At 41.2% G+C, this 26,524-nt stretch overlaps 1 protein-coding gene across 1 annotated transcript in view; it reads left to right on the top strand.

Annotated features, from left to right (window-relative positions):
* The window catches only part of c3-1 (complement component C3-1), a 28,528-nt gene extending 5,781 nt beyond the window's left edge, over positions 1-22,747 (top strand). Inside the window, 40 exon segments of the mRNA NM_001105082.2 lie at positions 324-418; positions 506-594; positions 992-1,074; positions 1,156-1,243; positions 1,318-1,420; positions 1,515-1,635; positions 1,730-1,845; positions 1,978-2,124; positions 3,613-3,712; positions 4,175-4,269; positions 4,358-4,549; positions 4,626-4,781; positions 4,917-5,046; positions 8,651-8,719; positions 8,848-9,048; positions 9,121-9,238; positions 9,357-9,445; positions 9,537-9,676; positions 9,937-10,149; positions 10,662-10,725; positions 10,836-10,925; positions 11,004-11,210; positions 11,302-11,377; positions 14,475-14,634; positions 14,726-14,821; positions 17,010-17,160; positions 17,281-17,366; positions 17,556-17,633; positions 17,726-17,881; positions 17,966-18,028; positions 18,493-18,574; positions 18,645-18,693; positions 18,760-18,850; positions 18,927-19,016; positions 19,249-19,351; positions 19,439-19,528; positions 20,234-20,326; positions 20,416-20,499; positions 22,258-22,402; positions 22,537-22,747. Coding sequence (NP_001098552.1) covers positions 324-418; positions 506-594; positions 992-1,074; positions 1,156-1,243; positions 1,318-1,420; positions 1,515-1,635; positions 1,730-1,845; positions 1,978-2,124; positions 3,613-3,712; positions 4,175-4,269; positions 4,358-4,549; positions 4,626-4,781; positions 4,917-5,046; positions 8,651-8,719; positions 8,848-9,048; positions 9,121-9,238; positions 9,357-9,445; positions 9,537-9,676; positions 9,937-10,149; positions 10,662-10,725; positions 10,836-10,925; positions 11,004-11,210; positions 11,302-11,377; positions 14,475-14,634; positions 14,726-14,821; positions 17,010-17,160; positions 17,281-17,366; positions 17,556-17,633; positions 17,726-17,881; positions 17,966-18,028; positions 18,493-18,574; positions 18,645-18,693; positions 18,760-18,850; positions 18,927-19,016; positions 19,249-19,351; positions 19,439-19,528; positions 20,234-20,326; positions 20,416-20,499; positions 22,258-22,402; positions 22,537-22,678 — 4,541 coding nt within the window. The 3' untranslated portion in view covers positions 22,679-22,747.
* The last annotated feature ends 3,777 nt before the right edge of the window (positions 22,748-26,524 follow it).

Here is a 26,524-nt window from a genome sequence, read left to right as displayed (position 1 = left end):
TTCAGTATGTATTATATGTCTATTTTTGATTAAACACATTTATATTCATCTTTTTTCTAATCAGTTTATAAATTTATAAATACGTAGATTTAATATATCAATATATTTGTTTTTAATTGTTTTTTTCTTTGTTTTCATTGCTTGAAATGAACCAATTAACCCATAGTTTCAGAAACATTCACAAACACAAATTTACAGTTGTGCACCAACATTTAGACAGATGTGCATCACATCTACATTCACACACGTTTGCATAAACATTCACTCACACATGCAAAAACATGAGACAGACAGCAAATGAACAAAGTGTGTGTGTTTTTTAGTGTATTACAGAATGTTTGGAGTGACCCCTCGCATGGAGCCACTAGAGAGACTTAATGATGCCCAGACTGACACCTCTATCTCGATCGAGATTGTGGTATTCTGCTTAATTCTTCCATGTTTTCAAATTGGCTTTTGATCAACAAATGGACCACCAGAAACACCAAATGTTGTCTGACTACAGACCCCTGAAGGCATCATCCTACCATTGGACCCTGTCTCTCTGAAGTCAGGACTGCACTCCGGAGACTACCAGCTGAATGAGATTGTCAGGTGAGATCTTCTTCAATGTGGTGTGACAAGGACAGTATCAAGAAAAAGTAATTAAGAGGGATGTCTCATTGAAAATGTTTTTGAGATAAATGCTGTAAACCAGTTTGAGATGATCTGGAGAAATTTGGAGAAGGGATAATGATGATGCTGAGGTCGGAGATACAAAGAAAGTGGATGAACAAAGAAGACATTCATGGAAGTAAAGAAGGAGGACATGAGGGTGATTGGTGTGAGTGCAGAAGATGCAGAGGAAAGGGTTAAATGGAAGCAGATGATTCTCACTGCTGCCTTCTGCAGATCTCTGCTTTAGCATGTGTACTTCATGACATATTTCCAGTGCAGAACCGTTTTCGTTTCTTGTAAATTCTAATCTTTTTGATAATGTGTGTCTGTATAGTCCTGGACTTTGGAAAATTGTGGCAAAGTTCCAGAGCAACCCACAGGAGAGCTTCTCTGCAAATTTCGAGGTCAAAGAATATGGTAAAATTGTTTCTTATAAACCTTCTTACTTACATATTTCTCTTGAAGGACCAAAACCAAACCTAAATACATTTTTCACAGTGCTCCCCAGCTTTGAGGTCAAGCTCTCTTCTCTGAGACCTTTTTTCTACGTGGACAGTGAGACTTTGGAGATTGACATTAAAGCCAGGTCGGTGAAACTTGTGTGAAACAACTTGTGGCATTAAAATCCTGTTTCCATGGTAACCTTTGTTTGGTTTGCAGGTATCTTTTTGGACAAGAAGTGAATGGAAATGCCTATGTTGTGTTTGGGGTCATGGACCAAGGACAGAAGAAGAGCTTCCCTGACTCTCTATCTCGAGTGCCGGTGAGAACAGATTGTACATTTTTCCAATTCCATCATGGTGATCTTTTTGCAATGTTTCAGAAAGTCAGAACTGCATGTGTCTTTGGGTCCTCAGATTGAAAACGGAGAAGGAAAAGTAGTGTTGAAGAGGGAACAGATCACAAAAACCTTTCAGGATATCAATCAGCTTGTGGGCACCTCCATCTTTGTTTCTGTTAGCGTGCTGACAGAAAGCGGTAAGATGAAGACAATCCATCCTCATGTCAATCGTGTTGCTTCAAAACGTGGCTGAAAAGACTTCATTGTTCAATTTGTTGAAATGTTTGACAGGGAGTGAGATGGTGGAGGCAGAGCTAAGAGGCATCCAAATCGTCAAATCTCCTTACACCATCACCTTTAAAAGAACTCCAAAATATTTTAAACCTGGAATGTCCTTTGATGTGGCGGTAAATCATTGACCTACATTTGTAATGTACATTTTGACTGCAACGTTTGTTGCACTGAATCTTTAAAAAATGTCAAAAGAGAAAAGTTGAACCTTAAATTGATGGTTTAACCTTTCTTTTATTGGATGACAGGTTGAAGTTTTAAATCCTGATGAAAGTCCAGCAGGGAACATCCCAGTGGTTGTAACTCCTGGTCCTGTAAGGGGCTTTACTGCAGCCAACGGCATGGCGCGGCTGACCATCAATACAGCAACACAGGATGAAAGGCTGTCAATCTCTGTAAGACCAAACCCACACCACTACAGTGGAAAAGCTGCTGCAAATATAACACAACATTTTCAGTTCATTGTGGTTTAAGTTAGTCTAAAGATAAAGGGAATGAAACTAACTAACTACAAGCCAGTCAGAATTAGTTCAGTAAAACTTAGTTGAATACTTTTGGCCAATTAAACTGAGTTTACTCCAACCCAATCCAGTTGACATCAATATAGGCCCTATATTATGCTATTCTTAAGCCTTTTGTAGTAAACAATATCGATATATATTATAATATATTACCTTTGGCACACAAAAGAACACATCTTTTAGTAAATATTGGTTATTTTCCTGAGTTATTTTCCTAGGTGACTCGATCTCTGAGGCACCGGCTTGAACTCCTAGTGGGTGCCGCTCATTTCATGACGTTAATGAAACGTACATTTCATGTACGTACAGCTGGCCATAGCAGCGTATCTGCATTTGGCTCACGAAAACAAACAACCGAACTCTTGCAAAGATGGATGTGCATGTTATAAAAGAAAAGCGTTTTAGCCGTTCACTGCTAGCTCCACGGAGAAAGTGGGTTTGTGTGTTAGCCTGGGGCCGGTGCTGGCAGCACAGACTCTTCCTGGAAGGGGCTGTTTTCACTGGTCTACGTCACCCCGTGAGAACCCTCTTGTTTTCATGGGTTGGGATGGGCTGCTGCTCAAAACCCAAGTTTTTAGAGGAATACTCAGAAATGCGTGAATGGATCAAAATACCGCCTGGGGGTTTCTTTTCATGAAGAAAGAACATTATAATGTACTTGTAAACAAAAAAACAAAAATATTTTGCATGGTATAGGCCCTTTAGGGGCAAAGTACACAAAATATTGGATACTGAAAAATAGTTTTCTTAAAATTGAATTATTGTAATATTAACATAATTATAACATTATCATGTGCAGTGAAAACCTACATGTAAAAAATTATCATTATTAATCGTTTTACTCTTTCTTGTAAGGAATACATTTTATTAAAAGTTTCTTTTTTTAAATTTTGCAGCAGATAACTATAAATATGGTCAATTTGGGCATTTCTGAACAATTAATAATGTCTATTTATTAATCAATGAGGAAATGTTTACTTTGCTCAGCTATTTGCATTTTTATTAATCATGCTACTCAACAATACATTTTCGCGACTACATTTTGTTGTTTTGTACTTTCAAATATATTATGTATTATTCTTTAATTCATTTTACATGAGCGCCAATGACCCTCCTTATGTTTTACTAACAGTAATCAGAATTTTTCATTGATTACTTTGTGACTCTTCAGCTTTTTATGTGCTATTTTTAAACTATTTTATCAAGTAGCCTCCTTTGAACCATGTTCAGCATCATTTGTTTTTTCCACTGGGAGATTACAGCACATTCAGCTTTTGAAAAGACAATTGCTGACATTTAGCTGAATTATCTCCACTGTTTTACCGAAGTGAAATCAATGTGTTCCTTTAATGTCCTTCACAGGCAAAGACTGATGATCCAGACATTTCCCTTAACAGACAAGCCGAAGCCACAATGCAGGCAAACCAGTACTCTACTAACAGCAAGACTTACATCCATATTGGTAAGGAGGGCTGAGTAGAAAATAAGTTTAATTAAAGTGTATTAAAAATCAAATCAACCTTTACTTATAAAATGGAGTGTCTATTCATCAAATCTATAAATTCAATTTATTTTATGCAATTTAGTGCCTTCGTTTTTAAACAAAACACAAATAAAAACATAGTGTTTACAGTAAAATTCCTAATCTATTAAGTGAAAACTTTAAGTTAAAACTATAACACTATTTAAAAGCAGTTTTTTTAGTAGTGATGAAAGTGATCAAATTAGAAAAAATGTACACATTTTAAGTAGAATTGTTTTAAATCAAAATTATAAACTAACTGTAAACATCTCATTTAGAATCACATTGATTCTTAGCCGTATCATTAATGAACATCTAAAATATGATCAAATGATCCAGTGTTATGATTCAACATTCTGCAGTCTACTCTTGCATGGCTTTGAGCACTCTTCCCACTTGCAGGTGTGGACACGCCTGAGGTCAAATTAGGTGACAATCTGAAGGTCAACCTGAATCTTAACAAGCAACCAGGTGGAAACCAAGACATCACTTATCTGGTGAGAGCTGTTGGCTTTTGATTTTAGGTCATAAACATACTTCACTCAGTGTTTCCTGATTGCTGGATTTGTGACTCTTTCCCCCCAGATCACCAGCAGGGGTCAGCTGGTGAAGTTTGGACGTTACAAAACAAGAGGCCAAGTGCTGATCTCCCTCATAATTCCCGTTACCCAAGAGATGCTGCCATCTTTCCGGATCATTGCTTTCTACCATCCCAGCGATAATGAAGTGGTGTCAGATTCAGTTTGGGTGGATGTTAAAGATTCATGCATGGGCTCGGTGAGTCATGTTCAAGCAGCTGTTTTTCCCAGCATGGAAAGGGCTGCCGCTTATGTCTGTGTGACAAAAATTGCAGCTGACATTGGAGCCAAAGACCCCTGCTGCTTCCTATGAGCCCCGCAAGATGTTTAGTTTAAAGGTCTCTGGAGATCCAGGTGCCACAGTGGGACTGGTGGCCGTAGACAAAGGTGTTTACGTCCTAAACAGCAAGCACAGACTCACGCAGAAAAAAGTAGGCCCCTGCACATTTAAAAGCTCTTGGTTGTTTGATGATTACTCAAGAATGATCCAACTCAGTCACCAGATTTTCTGCCTAATTTACAAGGGAATCTATAACCTTCAGATGTCTTATTTTTTTGCATCTCAGATTTGGGATGAGGTGGAGAAGTTTGACACTGGCTGCACTCCTGGTGGAGGGAAGAATGGCTTGAGTGTGTTCTTTGATGCTGGGCTGTTATTTGAGTCCAGTACTGCATCAGGAACAGTTTACAGACAAGGTAGGCACATTTTCCCTGTGTCAGTGACCTTTTTGCAGGGTGAAGTCACTTGTTATTCAAAATATTGCATTTTTTTTTCAAGTTGGGAGGTTGATACAACTCATGTTGGCTTAGAACAGGTAAATAATGAGAACAATAGTAGAATAGTGATTCCATTAGAAACTGGAATCTAGAATGAGTGCCATTGCAAACCTATTATTGTAAAAAGGAAACATTGTCCTTTGAAGGTTGGCACCAGTGTTCAGCAGCAGAACCACCATCAGTGTGCAAATGTGTGTAAATGGGTTAGCGGGCCTGTGACTGTAAAGCGCTTTGGGCCTTCGAGGACTGAAATATTGACTGTCTTTCAATTCTAAAAGTCATAAAAGTAAATTAGTGTTGTGTTGTTTTCTCTTGTAAATGCCTGGTCATTGCAGTTAAGAGGCAGAATTCCTTTATGAGGTGCCGTGTAGGACATTATTCAGAATTAGCATTCATAAACACATATGAAAACTCTCACACACACTAGTGAAATGCTTGTATACATACAACTGAAAATATATTCATTCACATACACATGTGAAATCTCTCACACACACTAGTGAAATCTCTCACATACACATGTGAAAATCCTCTCACACACACTACCGAAATCCTCTCACACACACTACCGAAATCCTCTCACACTCACTACCGAAATCCTCTCACACACACTACCAAAATCCTCTCACACTCACTACCGAAATCCTCTCACACACACTACCAAAATCCTCTCACACACACTACTGAAATCCTCTCACACTCACTACCGAAAATGCTCTCACACACACTACCGAAAATGCTCTCACACTCACTACCAAAATCCTCTCACACACACTACTGAAATCCTCTCACACACACTACCGAAATCCTCTCACACACACTACAGAAATCCTCTCACACACACTACTGAAATCCTCTCACACACACTACCGAAATCCTCTCACACACACTACCGAAATCCTCTCACACACACTACCGAAATCCTCTCACACACACTACCGAAATCCTCTCACACACACTACCGAAATCCTCTCACACACACTACCGAAAATGCTCTCACACACACTACTGAAATCCTCTCACACACACTACTGAAATCCTCTCACACTCACTACCGAAAATGCTCTCACACACACTACCGAAAATGCTCTCACACTCACTACCGAAAATGCTCTCACACACACTACTGAAATCCTCTCACACACACTACCGAAAAATGCTCTCACACACACTACCGAAATCCTCTCACACTCACTACCGAAATCCTCTCACACACACTACCAAAATCCTCTCACACTCACTACCGAAATCCTCTCACACACACTACCAAAATCCTCTCACACACACTACTGAAATCCTCTCACACTCACTACCGAAAATGCTCTCACACACACTACCGAAAATGCTCTCACACTCACTACCAAAATCCTCTCACACACACTACTGAAATCCTCTCACACACACTACCGAAATCCTCTCACACACACTACAGAAATCCTCTCACACACACTACTGAAATCCTCTCACACACACTACCGAAATCCTCTCACACACACTACCGAAATCCTCTCACACACACTACCGAAATCCTCTCACACACACTACCGAAATCCTCTCACACACACTACCGAAATCCTCTCACACACACTACCGAAATCCTCTCACACACACTACCGAAAATGCTCTCACACACACTACTGAAATCCTCTCACACACACTACTGAAATCCTCTCACACTCACTACCGAAAATGCTCTCACACACACTACCGAAAATGCTCTCACACTCACTACCGAAAATGCTCTCACACACACTACTGAAATCCTCTCACACACACTACCGAAAAATGCTCTCACACACACTACTGAAATCCTCTCACACACACTACCGAAATCCTCTCAAACACACTACCGAAATCCTCTCACGCACACTACCGAAATCCTCTCACACACACTACCGAAATCCTCTCACACACACTACCAAAATCCTCTCACACACACTACCAAAATCCTCTCACACACACTACTGAAATCCTCTCACACACACTACCGAAAATGCTCTCACACTCACTACCGAAATCCTCTCACACATACTACTGAAATTTCGATAGAAACGGAAGGCATTTCGGGAGAAACGGAAGTTGGCTGATTATCGCGAGATTTAACGGCAGTCAAAAGCGTTGCTAAGGTGATGTGTATCGGCAGCCTAAAACAACTCGGACCAAAGTAACAACTTTAAACTACAATAGATTGTTTGCACCTGAGGGAAAACTGGTCTGGGTGACCTTTTTGTCATTTTTGTATTATTTTTCCAACATTGGATTATGAGTCGTATAGTCTAATTACATGAAACACTTGTGAGTTCAAAGTTTAGTATTTTTTATTCAGAGTCAAACCATATCACTTGTTTTATAAAAAAAAATACTTTCATTTTTAAAAATTTAAATGAAAATCCAAAAACCCGGCCAAAAAAAAAACATGAGATTTTCCAGTATTCATAAATATTTCATAAACTAAAATGTAAGACATCAAATTAAATAGAAAGAAATAGAAACATTCAAAAAATTACATTTAATTTCCTCAATGAAATAATTAATGTTCTATATTCAGAGTCTTCCACGTCTGAGAGGATTTTGGTAGTGTGTGTGAGAGGATTTTGAGTAGTGTGTGTGAGAGGATTTCGGTAGTGTGTGTGAGAGGATTTCGGTAGTGTGTGTGAGAGCATTTTCGGTAGTGAGAGTGAGAGGATTTCGGTAGTGGGTGTGAGAGGATTTCGGTAGTGAGTGTGAGAGGATTTCAGTAGTGTGTGTGAGAGGACTTTTTGGTAGTGTGTGTGAGAGGATTTCGGTAGTGAGAGTGAGAGGATTTTGGTAGTGTGTGTGAGAGGATTTTTTGGTAGTGTGTGTGAGAGGATTTTGAGTAGTGTGTGTGAGAGGATTTCGGTAGTGTGTGTGAGAGGATTTCGGTAGTGTGTGTGAGAGGATTTCGGTAGTGTGTGTGAGAGGATTTCGGTAGTGAGAGTGAGAGGATTTCGGTAGTGAGTGTGAGAGGATTTCGGTAGTGTGTGTGAGAGCATTTTCACATGTGTATGTGAGAGATTTCACATGTGTATGTGAATGAATACATTTTCAGTTGTATGTATACAAGCATTTCAGTAGTGTGTGTGAGAGTTTACATATGTGTTTATGAATGCTAATTCTGAATAATGTCCTACACGGCACCTCATATTCCTTTGTAACTGCACACACACATTTAGTCTAAACTAGATAGATGGTATCTATCTAGGACAATCTGTTAATATATGTTGTCAAATATCCTGTGACTGTCTTGATCACTCTGGAGACTGTAAGTGCGCAATTTTTTTAGTAAACAAAAAACTAAGGAGGAGGGTCAGATCCGAATGAAACCATAGAAGACAAATGAAGGCTGAATGGTGGGGTCATTTAAACACCTTTAGACCAGTATTGCTGTGTGAAAGAGCCTTCAAAGTGTCTTTACTGTTTCCCTTCTTTGATCATTTGCTGACATCTGAGGACTTTTCAAGCTTCTTTTTGCTCATCTGTTTCTGTTCTGTTCTTGTTTCAGAAAAGAAATGTGCAGCACCGTCCAGGAGAAGGCGGGCCTCGACCATCATGGATGTCAGAACCACATTATGTGAGAAGTGAAGCAAATCTCAATGCATGCAATGTCATTTCAATTCCTAAAGAAGAAAGACAGTTTCTCTACTTTATTCACAATATTTGTCTCCTAAATGTTTCCATCTAAACTTTCATTGTGGTTAGTGAGTCAGTATAAGGAAGATCTACAGCGGGAATGTTGTTTGGACGGCATGAAGGACTCCCCAGTTTCATACACATGTGAGCGTCGCTCTGAGTACATTATGGATGGTGGTCAGGCTTGTGTCGATGCTTTTGTCACCTGCTGCAAAGAAATGGAAAAACAACAGCTTGAAAAGAAAGAGGAGAGCCTGCAGCTGGCCCGAAGTAAGTTTCTGTATCAACAAAACTGACTGTTCACATGGAAACAAACACCTCAAAGTTTCTTTTTGTATTCAGGTGAGACAGATGACAGCTACATGGATAGCAATGAAATCGTTACTCGTAGCAATTTCCCGGAAAGCTGGCTCTGGTCCGATATTATTTTGCCACAATGCCCCCCAAATACACCCAACTGGTGAGTCCATAGTAAAAACTGTCCTGCTGGAGGGACACTTCTCCATTTACCTGTAATCACACACACCCCCCCTTTGCCAGTTGTGTCTAAAAGTGCCCCTCCCTTATTAATTCTCAAGTGGCTCCACTTCATCTGTGAAAAATGTTCCTCTGCAAGATTCCATCACAACCTGGGAGTTCACCGGCATCAGCCTCTCAAGAACTCATGGTTAGTGGATAGTCAGCTCCTGTTTGTATTATATGACCCCTGCACCATGACCACTTCTGTAAACGTTTGATTCCTCTGGTATTTATTGAAGGCATCTGTGTGGGAGAGTCACTGGAGGTGATTGTTCGCAAAGACTTCTTCATAGACCTCCGGCTGCCGTACTCAGCTGTCCGCGGAGAGCAGCTGGAAGTGAAAGCCATTCTACACAACTACAGGCCAGAGCTCATAACCGTAAGAGCAGCAAAGCAGGATTATGACTGAAACTTAGACATGGGAAAGATAGAAATGCTTGATCAGCCAATGACACATTTAAATATTTGTTAGTGTTTTCTTTTAATATGGAAACTATGGGCTCCGAGGTGCTTGTTGCAGACTGAGGAGTAAGCAATTAATGTGACTTTTAACACAAAACCACAAATGTCACTTTATTCTACTGTTAGTCTTTATTTGTTGAAAGACTGAATTTTCTCCACCATTCTGTCTTTCTTCAGGTTCGTATAGATCTAGCCGAAGAAAAGGACACGTGCAGCGCAGCTTCTAAACGTGGGAAATATCGACAAGAGGTGAACGTTGGCGCCATGTCCACAAGATCTGTTCCCTTCATCATTATTCCCATGAAGGAGGGGACTCTTCCCATCGAGGTCAAAGCTGCTGTCAAAGACTCGTACCTGAGTGATGGAGTGAAGAAAGACCTGCGGGTGGTTGTAAGTCAATCTGGTTTTTTAACAAGTCTCAGCCTGGACACTGTTGTCATTGTACAAAAATAGCATAGCTGTGATTCACACGTAGTTTTAATAATAATAATTGATACTTCATTTATCCCACAATGGGGAAATTCTTCTCTGCATGTGACCCATCCCTTGGGGGAGCGGTGAGCTGCAGCCAAACCGCGCTCGAGAGGCAGTAGCGTTAAGGGTCTTGCCTAAGGGCCCTCACTGGGTGATGTTAATTGCTCGCCATTGATAGGGTAATTGCCCCAATCACATTGTTCATTCCCCTCTGGGAATCGAACCCAGGATTTCAGCCTCTCACCTCACCTTACCAACCAAGCTACCCAGCCGCCACATTGAGTTTTGAGTAAAAAAAATTGACCAAATCTTAAAAAAAGTTTCTAAGGCTTTCCAAAAAATAACTATTGTGACAGAAAGAAAATGAGCTTCAGACACTAGTATGCAGTGGCAAAAATAAGCTTATTGTCCAATATTTTCTTCCTCAGCCTCCAGGAGTTCTGGTTAAAGCTATAGAATCTACAATCTTGGATCCAGCTCATAAGGGGAAAAGTGAGTCCTATACATGATTTTTGCATAAATTGAAGTAACTTTTTTAACATAGCAATAAGTATTTCTGTGGACTCCTATATTCCATAACTGCACAATTGTGGGGTTTTTAGACGGTGAACAAGTGGAAGTTCTGAACAGCAACATTCCCAAAAGTAATTTTATTCCAAGCTCACCAACAAGCACTCAGATCTCATTGACAGGTCAGTTTTCATCCTCAAACTGAGCTCTGCATAGTTGCTGGTGATTATTTCCACTTTGGTTTTACATTTTGCACGCAGGCCGAGAACAAGTTTCTGGACTGGTGGAAAATGCCATCAGTGGAAAGTCAATGGGTACTCTGATTTATCAGCCCTCTGGTTGTGGAGAGCAGAACATGATCCACATGACCCTACCTGTCATTGCAACCATATATTTGGACAAAACCAACCAATGGGAAGCCGTTGGCTTTCAGAAACGGGCTGAGGCCCTTCAGCACATAAAAACAGGTAAGATGAAAGTTCGGGGTTGAAAAGCTGTGGTTGTATGCAAAGGGAAGTCATGGGTCATTCTCCAACAAACAACTACTTTTCTGTACAGGCTACACCAACGAACTAGCCTACCTAAAAGGCGACGGCTCTTTTGCTGTATGGGCTGATCATGGAAGCAGCTCCTGGTAAGGTTATCAGTATTATCCATCCTTCCATCCATTTATGCATCCTTTAACTGATGTGTCCATCCATCTGTCAGTTCATTTACGTCTAGCTGTTGACAGAAACCTTCATCCACTGACATGCCACTGAGCCAAAACAACAAGCCAAAGTTGGGTCAGAATCATATTTTTGGTCAAGTGCTATAAGAAAATTGTACTGACCATCAAGAATATCACAGAATGGTTACACATTTTTATAATGTGGGTTTTTTATTTAGCACTTTAGGCTTTATGCTTTTGTGGCCCCAAGGGACACTTTTTCTTGCAATGGAAGCGCACAAACAAGAGACGGAGGAATCAAGATTAAAATATAATTTAGTTGCAAACTCCTAAAACCAGTTAAAATGAAGAAGTTAAAAAGATGGGCACCACAGACACCCGTTCACTGGCCTGAGGACCTTTTTCACTAGGAGAAGTGGAGGCTCCCAAAGAAAATGTCAACTTATAATATAAACCACCCCACTCACACGGTGAACCCTTCACCCGAAGACACGCCACTCCAACCGGGGAAGGCCTCCACCTTACACACAGGACTGACGCCTGGGTCCTCAGCGCTGGTGACAAAACAAAACAGGGTCATTAAAAAGTTGGAGACAATAATTGAATAGTTCGTCTAAAAACAAACTAATAACAACGGGTCCCAGCAGTTCGGTGACCCAGAACCAACCCTAAAAATACAAGATTAACATAAGAACACCAGTTGGCTACTCAGGCGGGGGTTAGCCGTTCAATTGGATGCTGTACAGTGCAGTGAGTGCCGCTCGTCTTCGCTTTGGGGTAGATGAGGGGAGTCCAGGCCCCAAAATGTCCCGATCGCCTCCCTGGCGAATTTCCATCGGCGAGCACTCCAGACAAACCCTCCTTGAAGTCCAAACTGGATCCTTTTCCACACAGGATCAATAAAAGCTACCGATAAAAATCAGTATAAAAGCCACGTATAACAAACTGCGTATAAAAAAAAACAGCAGCTGTTCCACTCTTGGGAGCGTTAGAAAGTCCCTGGTAAAACAGAAAAAAAAAAATCAACATTAACACTTAAAATTATCAGCTTTAGGTAAACGCAGCGCTTGAGCGACGCCAGCTTACCAAGGCTCTGTCTGTTCAGCACCTGGTAAACAAAAACAAAAAAAAAGCGCTAAGCTATCCACAGAGCTGCAAGAGCTCACCCTTTGGCCGCGAGTATCCGGCGCTAAAACCAGCATAAAATTAGGAAAGCCGACCACACACTGACAACAGGCTACCACCGCTACCTTACTTTGTGGGGCTAAACCGGATGTATACAACTGGAAGTGGGCGGTTCCAGTGGCCAAATGCTGCACATCCTGCCAGTGACCGCCTAAGGTTTTTATACTGCCCCAAGAGGCCACCGCTCGTAATTATTCTCAGCCACACCTGAGCCAGTTAATCCTACTACACTTTCAAAATTTTATTTGTATTTACCACATGTATTTACATTGTATTTACCAATTATCATTTAGCACACATGCTAAATACATCAACATGTTAGTTAAATAAGAGGCTCGTCTTCAGTATTTTTAAATTAGAGGAATGAGACATCGTGCTACAGGGTTTTGTATAACTTATTCTACCGTCATGGCTGAAGTGTTTACATGTTTCTTCATTCAAACCAAATGATGAGGTACAAGGCTGGCCCTCACCCCCTTCCTGCTTTTCATTTTAACTCCCTTAAATTCAAACGTGTTGGGTGTGATTTGTTGACGCTACAAACTGTGCTCACAAAATGGTTTCATTCTACTGAGATGTGCTGGTTTCAGGTTTCAATAGCAATGCCTCAGATGTTTGCAGTCAGCACAAACCATGAGCTGGGAAAAGATGAAATAGTGCCTTATAGTCCTGTAGAAAATGCAGGGTAATGTGATCTTTCAGCTAATCAAGACAAGTTTAAAAAAATCTCACAGAATTGTAAATAGTTTAATGTTTTATAATAATGTTTTATAGTTATTTAGTGCTTCACCACCTTCTTAAAATGCCCAAGTCCTTTACGGTCGACGGCCCATTCACCCATACACATACATTCACACACTGATGGCAGCTCTTTATGGAGTGATATTTCTGCCACTACGTTGAACACAAAACTTTCTAAGTTGCAAATGAAAAAATAAATATTTGCTTTTCAATTAGATTTATTTTGCTTTCAATATTTTTTTGCTTTCAACCAATCAGCAGCTGTTTGATAGCAGCTTTTTCACATCAAACTGAAACTAATGTCAGCAAAATCAAAGATAGGGAAAAAAGTGATATGACACAAAGCATGCGAGAACTTTTTTGGCTCTGGCAGTTTTATCACGCTAAGTCGCACTCCGAGTGGTCAGCAAAATCAAAGATAGGAAAAAGCTAGATTTGACACAACGCATGCAAAAACGGGTGTTTTGCAAACGGAAATGCATTTTTAAAAGAAAAAAAAAATTCAAAGCAAAATAAAAAAAAATAGAAAAACAAATATTTAATATTTTTACTTGCAACTTAAAAAGTTTTGTGTGCAACGTGGTGGCAGGAATAAATAATCAGTTCATAGCTCTGCTGCCTTAAGATACGTTCACACCAGGAATGTGACGCACATTCAAGAACGCTCTAAACTGGGGTTCTTGAAAGCACATATAGCCATGGTGTTCCCACTGGGCAAGGAAGGAGAGGCTCCTTCTTGTTTTTTCTTTTCTATTGTTCACTAGTGCATGTCCACCAATCATAGCTGGTAGAAGCTTGGTGTTAAATGTTTTAAGTGGGGCAAATCTTGTGAATCTTGTTCCAAGCTTTATCTTTCACAGCTCTATTCCGTTATATGAATGACTTGTCACTGATTCCTCCAGTCAGAGGTCGCCTGCACTGCCTCTGCATTAAAGCTACCCTATCAGACTACTATTTATTTATGTGCAACTACTACAAAGATAGATTTGTTAACTGTTCATTCTAGCAAGCTTTGTGCCTCCAGGCTTTGGTTATACAGTTTTAGAATAAGGTAGTTAGGTTATGTGCTTGGCACACTCAGCCTTGATGGTTTCTGTGAAACTGAACCACTGCATTGTCTTCTTTATTCCACAAGGTTAACAGCATATGTTATTAAAGTGTTTTCCATGGCCAACAACCTGGTGGCCATCAAAAAGGAACACATTTGTGATGCTGTGAAGTTCCTGATACTCAGAGCTCAGCAGCCCGATGGCTTGTTCACAGAAACTGGAAAAATGTACCATGGAGAGATGATTGTAAGTGAAACCACTGATCTTTAACTGTTTCATGTCCACGTTTCCAACTTAGAATAAGTTAAGACTTTGCTTATATTTATGTGCACTCTAGGGTGATGTCCGTGGCTCTGACTCTGATGCCTCTATGACAGCGTTCTGCCTCATTGCCATGCAGGAGTCACGCTCGCTCTGTTCAGCCACTGTCAATGTAGGTTTCTGATAATAAATCTAACTACTTTTTTAACATTCTTTCTTTTTCTTTTTCTTTTTTTGCAAACCGGTGTTTGCAAAATTATTGTTTTTTAGAAAAATTTTGTTTTTCTTAAAAGTGTGTGCATTATATCAAATGTGGCATCATCCACCCAGATCAAGTACAACTGGTTACGAAGTGAACAGTAAACAAAGTGCTACAGCAGGAAGTTTCAAGGCTGATCCTAACAATTGTCTTTAAAATTTAGCGTCCACTAAGGATTGGAAGAAGACAAACAGAATGCACTGAATAAATCCATAGATCTATTCAGCAAACGGAAAATTCAGATTGTTGAAAATTTAATCCCAACAAAAATTTGAAGGAGAAGACACCTTCAACAACTTGTCTGCATGTATCTGTGAACATCTGGCCTTACCATAAAACTTTCATTCTTAGATTTGAGAGTTTCAAAGCAAACAAAGCAAGAATTCTGTGTGATGTGTCTCAACAATGCTATTATATCAGGGAGGTTTGATGCTGCTGGGCCACACTTAAACTCTGTTTGCTTTTGGCAGATCCTCCTCTTGCCCCATTTCACATGTTGACTTACCTGTGAGTGTCTTGCCAAGCTGGTATATAGTGCATTGGAGTGCCACGGTGGCAGCTGATTATGTAACTGTATCAGAATTCAGTCATGTACTCAATGCTTTAACCCTGGAGCTGTCAACAGCAACAGCAAATAACACACTCTTTGAACTACTCTAGCTCATCGATCTATTAAGTAGTTAACATTATTCTAATGTCTTCTGATGCAAAGAAAAGCTGCTTGTTTGTTGTTTTGGTTTATTTTAAAATAAAAATTTGATACAATTTTTCTGCTATAGTAAAAGGAATAGGGCCAAAGTTTCAATGTCTATACCTCAAAAACTACTACAGCTAATGGTATGAAACATATTGACTGGTAACTTCTGAATTTTCTACCCAAGCTGTAAGAAGTCTGTGAAGACTTATATTCATCCAGGTAGATTCCATCATAGTAGTAGGTGTAAAGGTTGTCATCTGGACTAATTTTTTTTAAAGCTGAAGATATTTCACCTCTTATCTAAAAGGCTCTATCAATTGACTGGTTCACATATTTAGTTAAAAAAACACATATGATCTTTTTAACACTTGTGTTTTCCTATGACCACACCCTTACATTGACGTGTTCTCCGTACCATGACAAAGGTGGATAAAGGTGAAGAGGACTTCATGTAATCCATGGACACCAGTGAAGATCACAAATCATTGAAGAAAAAAGGTTCAGCGCACTGTTTAGTGGGTCTAGATGACCCAACTCTCAATGTTAAAGTGCCTAGGATAGCATAAGGGTTACACTTTGTCAATTGACAAAGCATTATGGATAAGAGGTGAAAAGTCTTCAACTTTAAAAAACTTAGTCCAGATGACAACCTTTAAATCTACTTTAAGCTCTAATAAAGCTTACTTAGTTGCACCACCAGGTTGTTGGTTATACAAAACACGTTTAGGCCATAATCTTCCAAACCATTGGTGCTACAAACAATTTATTCTCTTTTGAATTCTTGGAGACTATTGTAACTTTTATCAAGTTGGAGTACCCATCTCCATCTAATTAGATTTTTCACAGTTTAAGATTTTTGTAGAAACACTTTTTAGGTACTCTGTTCTTTACCAGATAGACCTATCCGTACAAATAATTTATTTTACACAATTCTATACTGTTTTTGTAAAACATGTAATGCAAATTAGAGATGTGTGGTGGTCAACCTAATCACATTTTCTGCCTTTTAAGAGTTGTAGGAAGGACATCCTGATTGTCTTAGTCCATGATTTATCAGTGTTGTCCTACAGTGATTTACATTTTTTTTTAAATTTACTTTTATTTATCCCACAATGGGAAAATTGTTCTCCGCATTTTGACCAATCCCCTAGGGGGAGCGGTGAGCTGCAGACAAGCCGCGCTCGGGGGGCACGGCTTATCTTTCATAGTATTTCTGAATGATTAGTGAGAAACTCTCTGGTATGTCTGCAGATATAACACAGAGATTACTAGTGTTTCAAGAGTAATGGAATTATGCGCCAAAATGGCAGTCCTCACAAATCTTGTCTCCACTTTTTGTACTCCAGCTTTTAACCACTGAAACTTTACTCTCTTTAATCATTTGTTTCTCCCCCTCCTGTGTAGACCCTGCCAGGCAGCATTGACAAGGCAGTTGCCTACCTGGAGAAACGACTTCCCAGCCTTACAAATCCTTACGCTGTTGCCATGACATCATATGCTCTGGCTAATGAGGGAAAACTAAACCGCGATATTCTCTACAAGTTTGTTTCTCCAGGTGCTGAAACAGAAATCATTCAACAAGCATCACTCAATACTGCTGATTCTAGGATTTATAACCTATAACATGTCCCTGTTTGGCATGTGTCATGGTAACAGTTTTGCTCTTGTCTGCCAGAGTTGACCCACTGGCCTGTTCCTGGAAAGCACCTCTTTACCCTTGAGGCCACAGCTTATGCTCTTCTGGCTTTGGTCAAGACCAAGGTGAGCTCATCCCTTATTCACATAAAGAATCTTGCTTGCGCTGGTTCACATATTTATTTAAAAAAAAACATATATGCTCCTTTTTAACTAAACCTTTGATCAGGAAGAGGACATTTCTTACAATAGAGGGTTATATAACTTCAGACACATGACGTGTATATTTGTTTAAACTTCTTTCTTCTTTTTAAGTCTTTTGAAGATGCCAGACCTGTTGTGAGATGGTTCAACCAGCAGCAGTTTGTTGGTGGGGGTTATGGATCCACCCAGGTTCGAAATAATTTTGACCTCGTTGTACTTTCAGGAATATACATTCAAAATCCTTCTGGAGCCCTAAATCTGTTTCCCCCTCTCTCATTTAGGCTACAATAATTGTGTACCAGGCTGTAGCAGAGTACTGGGCCAATGCTCAAGAACCAGAGTATGATCTGAAAGTGGATATCTTGTTGCCAGGCAAATCAAAGCCTGACAAATATGAATTCAACCGTGAAAACAGCTATGCTACAAGAACCTCTAAAGTGAGATCCTGCTGCTGATACACTTAAGCTCTGTGTTTGTTCATTTTTTGTTAGTTTTATTTATGACTGAGTCTGTCCCTGCAGATCAAAGACATAAACAAAGATATAAAAGTGAAGGCTACTGGATCGGGAGAAGCTGTTCTCAAAGTAAGGACTGCATCTTTTTTGAGTAATCAGTAATCATGAGGACAGGACTGGTTTCCAGGAAGCCTTCACCAAGAAAATATCTTTATTCTCAGAATGTGAACCACAGTCACCAGAAAACATCTTCATCTCTTTTTTAAACAACTTTGATCTTTCTATTAAACTCAATAAAATAGCAAAGAGGAATATCATGAAGACAATTCATCTACATGGAGAGAAGGGGACTTTTAAAGTGACAACTTTAAAGTTGACCTCATTTATAGAAATCTGTTTGAACATGGGGTTTTGAAATGGGAAGAGCAAAGAGTTTTTCAATCCTGGTTCTTATTTTAAAGCCATAGTGCTGCTCTCAAAAATCTTTTTGGTTGGGGTTCTCCCTTTTGCCCCCTACCAAGTGCAAACAATTTCCATGATTTTGATTTGCTTTGGTTAATATGCACATTTATTTTGCTTGTCCTGTTGGTCAGATGGTGTCCTTGTACTATGCTCTGCCTGAAGAAAAGGAAAGTGACTGCCAGAAGTTTAACGTGTCAGTGCAGCTGCTTCCAGGTAACTGTCTGTTTCTAGAGTTTTACTGTTTTACTTTTTGAGCCATATAAAAAGAAGTTTCTTCCTGCAGCTAAGAATATTGGGAATCAAAAGGTCTACAAGCTTCAGATAGAGGTTTTGTAAGTAACATTGTTTTTGCTCTGCTCCAATTCTCTGCAGTTTCTTTATAGTGCTCTCCTTTGCAGATACAAGGACAGCAATCGTGATGCCACCATGTCCATCTTAGACATCGGTTTGCAGACAGGCTTCACTCCCAACTTAGATGACCTAAAAGCTGTAAGACTGTAAATCAGTTCAAAATGAGATTTACTGAGTGCCCAAAACCAATGATGACTTGTACTTGTGTCTGTAGCTGTCTGGAGGGCGATTTCCCCTCATTAGCAAGTATGAAATGAATACAGCTCTGTCGGAACGAGGCTCACTCATCATCTACCTGGATAAGGTTTGACCCCTGGCTGCTTCTTGTTACTGTCTGCATGTTCTGGATCATCTGACCTTTGTGTAACGTTTATATCATACAACTGAGTTATTAAACAAGATCACAAGCAGAAGAATTTGAAACTCAGAAAGAACAGGCCCGCTCACATAACCATTCAGCTAACAGTCTTGCTGGCTGATCAGAGTATTCCTAAATGACAGCAAATTACTGACCTCTGAATTACATTTATCTGTAGATTTCTCACACCCGACCAGAGGAGATCAGTTTCAGGGTCCAGCAGACCATGGAGGTGGGCGTTCTTCAGCCTGCAGCAGTGTCTGTCTATGAATATTATGAGCGTAAGAACAGGCTGCCTCTGTTCTCATCAGAGTAATGATAAGTGAAGATAAAAGTTAATTTTATGAAGACCCTTTTTCTGTTCACAGAAACACCTTGTGTGAAGTTTTACCATCCAGAGAGGGAGGGAGGACAGCTGCTGAAGCTCTGCAAAGATGACGAGTGCACATGTGCAGAAGGTAACTAGGTAACATTTGTGTCCCAGGACTTCTACTGATGACTCCAGGCAAGAATGATACAAACCAATCAGTATCAAACAAAAGCATGCATCTGCACGCTGCTTTTGTCTGAGTATAGATGTTGAAAAAATGCCCCTGGTATACAAGAAAAGCACCAAAACACAACGGTACATATATTTTTTAACATGGGCCATGACTGAAGTTGTATGAAAGCTCTGATAGTGATATGCATGATTGATTTGGCCTTTGTTCTACATAGAAGCCGCATCTGACTAAACCCTTTCTAAAGTTAGATAACTTTATTGCCTGTTCAAAAGAAAATAAATGTCTTTGAACACGGCAATAAATCAGATTTCTTGATTAAAAAGGAAAAATAAATAAATAAATAGTAGTAAATAGTAAGAACAATAATTAAAACAGATACAAGGGTCATTTAAGGCAGTAATTGCTTTAGAACTTTGTTTTTTTTGTATATTGCTGGTTGTGTATACACCAGCAATATACAATATATATGTGTGCCAGTCCCAAGTCCAGGTAAATATATTTACCTGGACTTGGGACTGGCACACAAAAGCAGTGGATGATGCTCTTTGTGGTTGCACAAGATGTTCTTATGGTCAGCTGTTTTCAGTTGCACTAAAATTTACAGTGACATTAGCTTCTGTTTCAGACAGTGCGCTTACACTGTTCTTTGCTTTTTTCTAGAGAACTGCAGCATGCAGAAGAATGGTCAAATCAGCAACGATGAGCGAACATCTAAAATCTGTGAGAGCACAGAGAGCAGCAAAATTGAATATGGTAAGAGCTGCGCTACATTTGCAACTGTTTGAGTGTGCATCTTCCGTATGCACATTTTAAGACTGACAGCTTCCCTTGTCGCCTTACAGCGTACAAAGTTCTGGTGGAAGATGTTGTCCAAAAACCGTCTATAGACATCTATGCCATGCGGGTGCAGGACTCCATCAAAGAAGGTTGGTGATAATGTGCAGTTGTTTTTTCTCTCTGACACCAACAATGCTACTTTCTGTGCAATTTATACTAATAAACTGTTCTCCTAGATAAGGGTTGGGGTTGGCTTATTGGGTTAACACAAATAGAGTTAAATTCCATTGTATGTGTTGGCTTAGCCAGATATTCACAATACAATACTCCCGAGTCTGTTTGACAAGTTTGTTGGACTGCATGTCCATCAATGAATTCAGCCACCAAGTGTTGGGTCAGTTTACAGCTCTTCTTACCTCTAAAAGAGAGATGGTTTAAGGTCAGATCACATGACTACCTAATGTATCCCTGTCTTTCTGCCAAGAGTCCATTTGATGAACATCCTTATGCTCAAACACAGTAATTGTTATGAACAAACTGAGCAGTAGAGAAATCCAATAACGGAACAGAACAGATCTTTCTGTCTGTCTGATGCCAGTGCAGCTCAGTTTCCTCTACAAGTTTAGACCCCTTTCCTCGCAGACAAGTTACATCCCATTCCTTGATCTAATCCTATATTTATGACCAAGATCTGACAGCACCGGACCCTCATAAACCTTTCCGCAAGTTGTGGGGTTGGAGACTGGATATCCTTTTTAGCCTTTCTGGGCTGTGTCCACCTGGGTCACACAGTTTGACTGTATAAGAGAACTGGACTTAGTGAATCGTTCCTCCTTACATTCCAAATAGGAAGTACCTGCTGGTCCCAAAAAGCCGAAATCCCATAGACTTGTGTTGAGAAGTAAAAACCTTTTACTTAGTCATCATATTTGTCAAAATAACCAACCTGATGCCTTTATTTTTAACACGTTCTTGCTTATGGGAATTTTTTCATGACATTAATTCTTTATTGTAAGTTATTCAATTTATAAACTGACCGGTCTCAAGAAAAGTATATGGTCTTGCATTGAACATTTGAAATGTTTGAGAGAATCCCCTGAGCCCAGTTTCCAGTGTGGCCTTTTGACAAACTCACTTCTGATTGGTGAGAGTGGTTGCCATAGAAATGTTGACTCAGACCAACTTGGACCAATCACCGCTTACTGAAGTTGTCTGGCTTCAACATCGTGAAAAAACTGACTGAACTGACTTATTTTTGCTTTGGCTTGCTTGCTCAGACCCCAGGGCTGGCTCTAGGCAGTAGCTCTGGTGACAGCAATCTGAACAACACTACAAATGCAATACTGTAGAAACTCCATCATTCTATCAGTGAATATCATATTTCAATTGTCCATTAATTGGAACAGAATGCTAAAGCTCTCAAACTTTAACCACTTGGCAGAGTGATTGATTCTAAGCAGCAGTGGAAACGTAATAGTTTTCTGGTTGGGAACCATGGCCACTAACTGGAGGTGCTGATTCTTATCAATTGATTCTCCACACTTATCAGCGTACACCAGAAGGTATTCTTATACTCCCAAAGAGACACCCTTCTTCCTTTTGGCTGTGCTGAAATAAAATTGTCCATAAAGTGGGGGACAAGGGGGTTGCTTTATACTTTTAAAAGTTTGACTTACTGTTGGTTACAGAAACAAAATTCCCACTCTTTTAAAAGGATGGAGTGAGTATCAATAACTGTTAATGTATCACACTACTCACAATGTATCCTGAGGGGCACAGTTACAGTTTATCCTTTTTCCATGTCAGACACATTAATTTGTGATGGTCTGTGCCTGAAATCGAATTTTTAAGGTTATTTTTTTCTGTAAGTTATCCCCTCACACACACATTTCCCTTTGTTATTACAGGAAGTACAGATGTTGGCCCCAGGGGAAAACTGCGGCCATTCCTCAGTTATCCCCATTGCAGAGATGCTTTGAAACTGCAGAAAGGTAAAACATACCTGATCATGGGATCATCCAGAGACATTCACAAAGATGAAAAACAGCTCACGTAAGTTTGGTTTATGCAAATCGGTGTCCACATGTATCCCCATACAACTCACATGAATTGGACTCACCTGTGGTTTTCACTTTAACCACAGGTTTAACCAAGATTTAATTGTTCGTCCACTTCTTTGCTTTCAGATATCAGTACGTCCTTGGAGAGAGAACTTGGATTGAGTATTGGCCAACAGCAGAGGAGTGTCAAGGGGATGAACACAGAGCCACATGCCTGGGCTTAGATGAGATGCTAGAGCAGTTCAGAGTGTTTGCATGTCAGCAATAAAGAAAGAAAAAACTTCTCCTTTTTGTTTTTTCTGTTAAAAGATGTGTGCAGAATAAAATGTACCAACCTGGGCTGTGTTATTTGGAATTTTGCTTTTATTTTGCCAAATAAAAAACCTACAAGGATAAGGTATCAAACATTAAAAAAACATGTCAAGGACCAAAGAAAAGAGAGAAATTCATTAAACCTAAACAATTATGAATTGCTGAATGTTTCTTAGCCCTTGTGCTATCTTAGATGACCCCACCCTTACATTGACGTGTTCTCCCTACCAAGACAAAGGTGGATAAAGGTGGAAAGATTTCATGTAATCCATGTACACCAGTGAAGATGTCAAATTATTTAAGTAAAAAGGTTCAGCGCACTGTCTAGTGGGTCTAGATGACCCAATTCCCAATGTTAAAGTGCCTAGGATAGCACAAGGGTTACAGACTGCAGGTCTGTCCATTGTTTAAGTTTATTTATATAAAAAAAAAAAAAACCCCAAGAAATCTTGTCATGATTCACGAAACCTCTTATTTAACTGTTGATATAGGAGCAAAAAAATTTAGATTCTTTTTCAAAGAATACAAAGCAACGCAGACCTGTTTACTACATTTGAGAAAATTGTTTGTTTCCTGAGGATTTTTCTTTTTCAATGCACATATGGCTATTACAACTACAACTTCAATTCTGTATGTGGCGCCGGACATGCTGGCAGCCAGTTACAGTCGCTCCGAGAGTTTCGCCGTGTTTTTGTGTTTTTTCGTGCTGTCTCGTGTCATTTTCTTGCTGCCAACCTCAGTCGGACTTTTACTCCTATGGATGTACATATAGCAAGGTTTGGAATATGTGTACTTTTAACCCTTGTGCTATCCTAGGCACTTTAGCATTGGGAGTTGGGTCATCTAGACCCACTAGACAGTGCTCTGAACCTTTTTTCTTCAATGATTTGTGATCTTCACTGATGTCCATGGATTACATGAAATCTTTCCACATTTATCCACCTTTGTCATGGTAGGGAGAACACGTCAATGTAAGGGTGGGGTCATCTAAGATAGCACAAGGGTTACTTCTTTGCCTGTTAAATACGGCATCGGGAGACCCGTTCAGCCAGGGCTCCATTGTTTACACACAGAATCAGCTGATAGCACTGTGCACCACAAAGGTGCTCCCGGGACAACGACCGGAAATCCCCGTGGAACTACGGAGAAGGAGACGGGGCTGCAGAGCTGGAGTGAAGCGTCGGGAGAAGAACAGACGGTACAAACCATGTGTGCCGTCTGCTATTATGGGAAACGTGAGATTTCTCCCCAATAAGATGGAAGAGCTGACAGCGCTAACCAGGCTGCAAAGGGAGTACCGGCAGTGTAGCGTCATGTACTTCACGGAGACGTGGCTGAACGAACTGACGCCGGATTCGCACGTCTCATTGGACGGTTTTCAGATCGTGAGAGCGGACAAGAAGGTAAAGGAGAGCGGTAAGAAGAAAGGAGGGGGCATTGCGATGTTTGTCAACAACAGATGGTGTAACCCAGGGCACATCAGGGTAAAGGAGCAGCTCTGTAACAGGGACATTGAGCTGCTAGCTGTTAGCATTCGGCCGTACTACCTCCCGAGGGAGTTCTCGCAAGTCATCGCGATAACAACGTACATCCCGCCCTCTGCCGACTCTGCTGCAGCATGCGAGCTCCTGCACACTGTTGTATCAGAGCTTTAGACATCGCACCCCCAGGCCCTGCTTCTGATCTCCGGGGACTTTAACCACGCCTCCCTGTCTTCCACTCTCCCCACATTCACCCAGTATGTAAATTGCAAGACCAGAGACAAAAGGACACTGGACCTGCTGTATGCAAACACCAAGGATGCAAACACCTCCTCCCCCCTCCCCCCACTGGGTCGTTCTGACCACAACTTGGTTCATCTGATCCCTGCCTACATACCCATGGTAAACAGACAGCCACCCACCAGGAAGTATGTGAGGAGATGGACAGAGGAGGCCAGTGCGACGCTGACGGACTGTTTCGACACCACAGACTGGGATGTGCAATGCAAGCCACACGGGGAGGACATCGACAGCCTTACAACCTGCATCACAGACTAAATAAGTTTCTGCGTGGAGAACACCGTACCTATGAAGAAGGTACGGTGCTTCTCCAACAACAAACCCTGGGTGACCCCGGAATTAAAAAATCTGCTGAAAGAGAAGAAGAGGGTTTTCAAGACTGGAAACAAAGAGGAGCTGAGGAGGATCCAGAAAGAGCTGAAGAAAGAGATAAGGAGGGTTAAGGACAGCTACAGGAGGAAGCTGGAGGAGCGCCTCCAGGATAAAAACACCAGAGAGGTCTGGAGAGGCCTTAAAACCATCTCCGGACACGGGAAGGACAGCGGAAGGGGCCCAGAAGCGGGAGACCGTGAATGGGCCAATGAACTGAACCTGTTCTTCAATAGGTTTGACTGTGCTCCTGCCTCCTCCCCCACAGTCCAGACGAAACGGCACCCATTGACCACCCCCTATCCTCAACCCCCCACGACATCCCCACCCCCGAGAACACCTCTGAACTGTCATCAGAAACACACCTTCTTCCATCACACTCTGCTGGGGGGATCCATTCACCACAACCCCCACCCAACACAACAGGGCTCTCTTCACATCACCCCTCCAACTCATCCATAACCACGGAGCAGGTGAGGAGGGAGCTGAGGAGGATCAAACCAAGGAAGGCTACTGGCCCAGATGGCAACAGCGCCAGACTCCTCAAGGACTGTGCAGACCAACTCTGTGGGATTTTTCTGCACATCTTCAACATGAGCATCAGTCTGGAGAGAGTTCCGGTCCTGTGGAAAACATCCTGCGTGGTTCCAGTTCCCAAGACTGCACGTCCCAGTGAGCCGAATCACTTCAGGCCAGTAGTCCTAACTTCTCATCTGATGAAGACAATGGAGAGGATCATCCTGGACCACCTCCGTCATCTGGTGAACGACAACATGGACCCGCTGCAGTTCGCCTATCGTCCAGGAATAGGTATGGAAGACGCTGTCATCCACCTGCTGCACAGATGTTTTTCCCACCTAGATGACACTGGTAGCACTGTGAAAGTCATGTTCTTTGACTTCTCCAGTGCTTTCAACACCATCAAACCATCACTGCTCAGGGGGAAGCTGGAGGGAGCTGGAGTCAGCAGTAGCCTAGCTACATGGACCATCGACTACCTCTCCAACAGGCCGCAGTATGTGAGGCTTCATGGCTGTGTGTCTGATGTGGTAGTCTGCAGCACTGGGGTGCCGCAGGGTACCGTGCTCTCTCCTTTCCTCTTCACCCTGTATACATCGGACTTCACACACAACACTGACAGCTGCCACCTCCAGAATTTCTCTGATGATACAGCCATTGTCGGGTGGGTATCTCAGGGAAATGATCTGGAGTACCTGGAGGTCATCACCAACTTTGTGGACTGGTGTGCTCTGAACCACCTGCACATCAACGCCAGCAAGACGAAGGAGGTGGTGATCGACTTCAGCAGGAAACCACATCTGGCTGCACCGGTGAACATCCAGGGCTTGGACATCGAGGTCGTGGAGGACTACAAGTACCTGGGTGTTCACCTAAATAACAAACTGGACTGGACACACAACACAAACGCCCTGTACAAGAAGGGCCAAAGTCGTCTCCAGCTCCTCAGACGACTGAGGTCCTTTGGGGTGTGCAGGACACTGCTAAGAACTTTCTATGACTCTGTGGAGACTGCATATAGAGGAGAAGTGGAGCGGCTAGTCCTCTGGAGCAGCCAGAACCACCTGGAGCTGAACCCACACAAAACAGTGGAGATGACAGTGGACTTCAGGAGGAACCCCTCCCCCCCCCCC

The sequence above is a fragment of the Oryzias latipes genome, chromosome 1 (assembly GCF_002234675.1).
Source record: "Oryzias latipes chromosome 1, ASM223467v1".
NCBI classification, from domain to species: domain Eukaryota; kingdom Metazoa; phylum Chordata; class Actinopteri; order Beloniformes; family Adrianichthyidae; genus Oryzias; species Oryzias latipes.
Note: the sequence above shows the minus strand (reverse complement) of the source record. Positions and strands in the feature narration are given on the sequence as shown.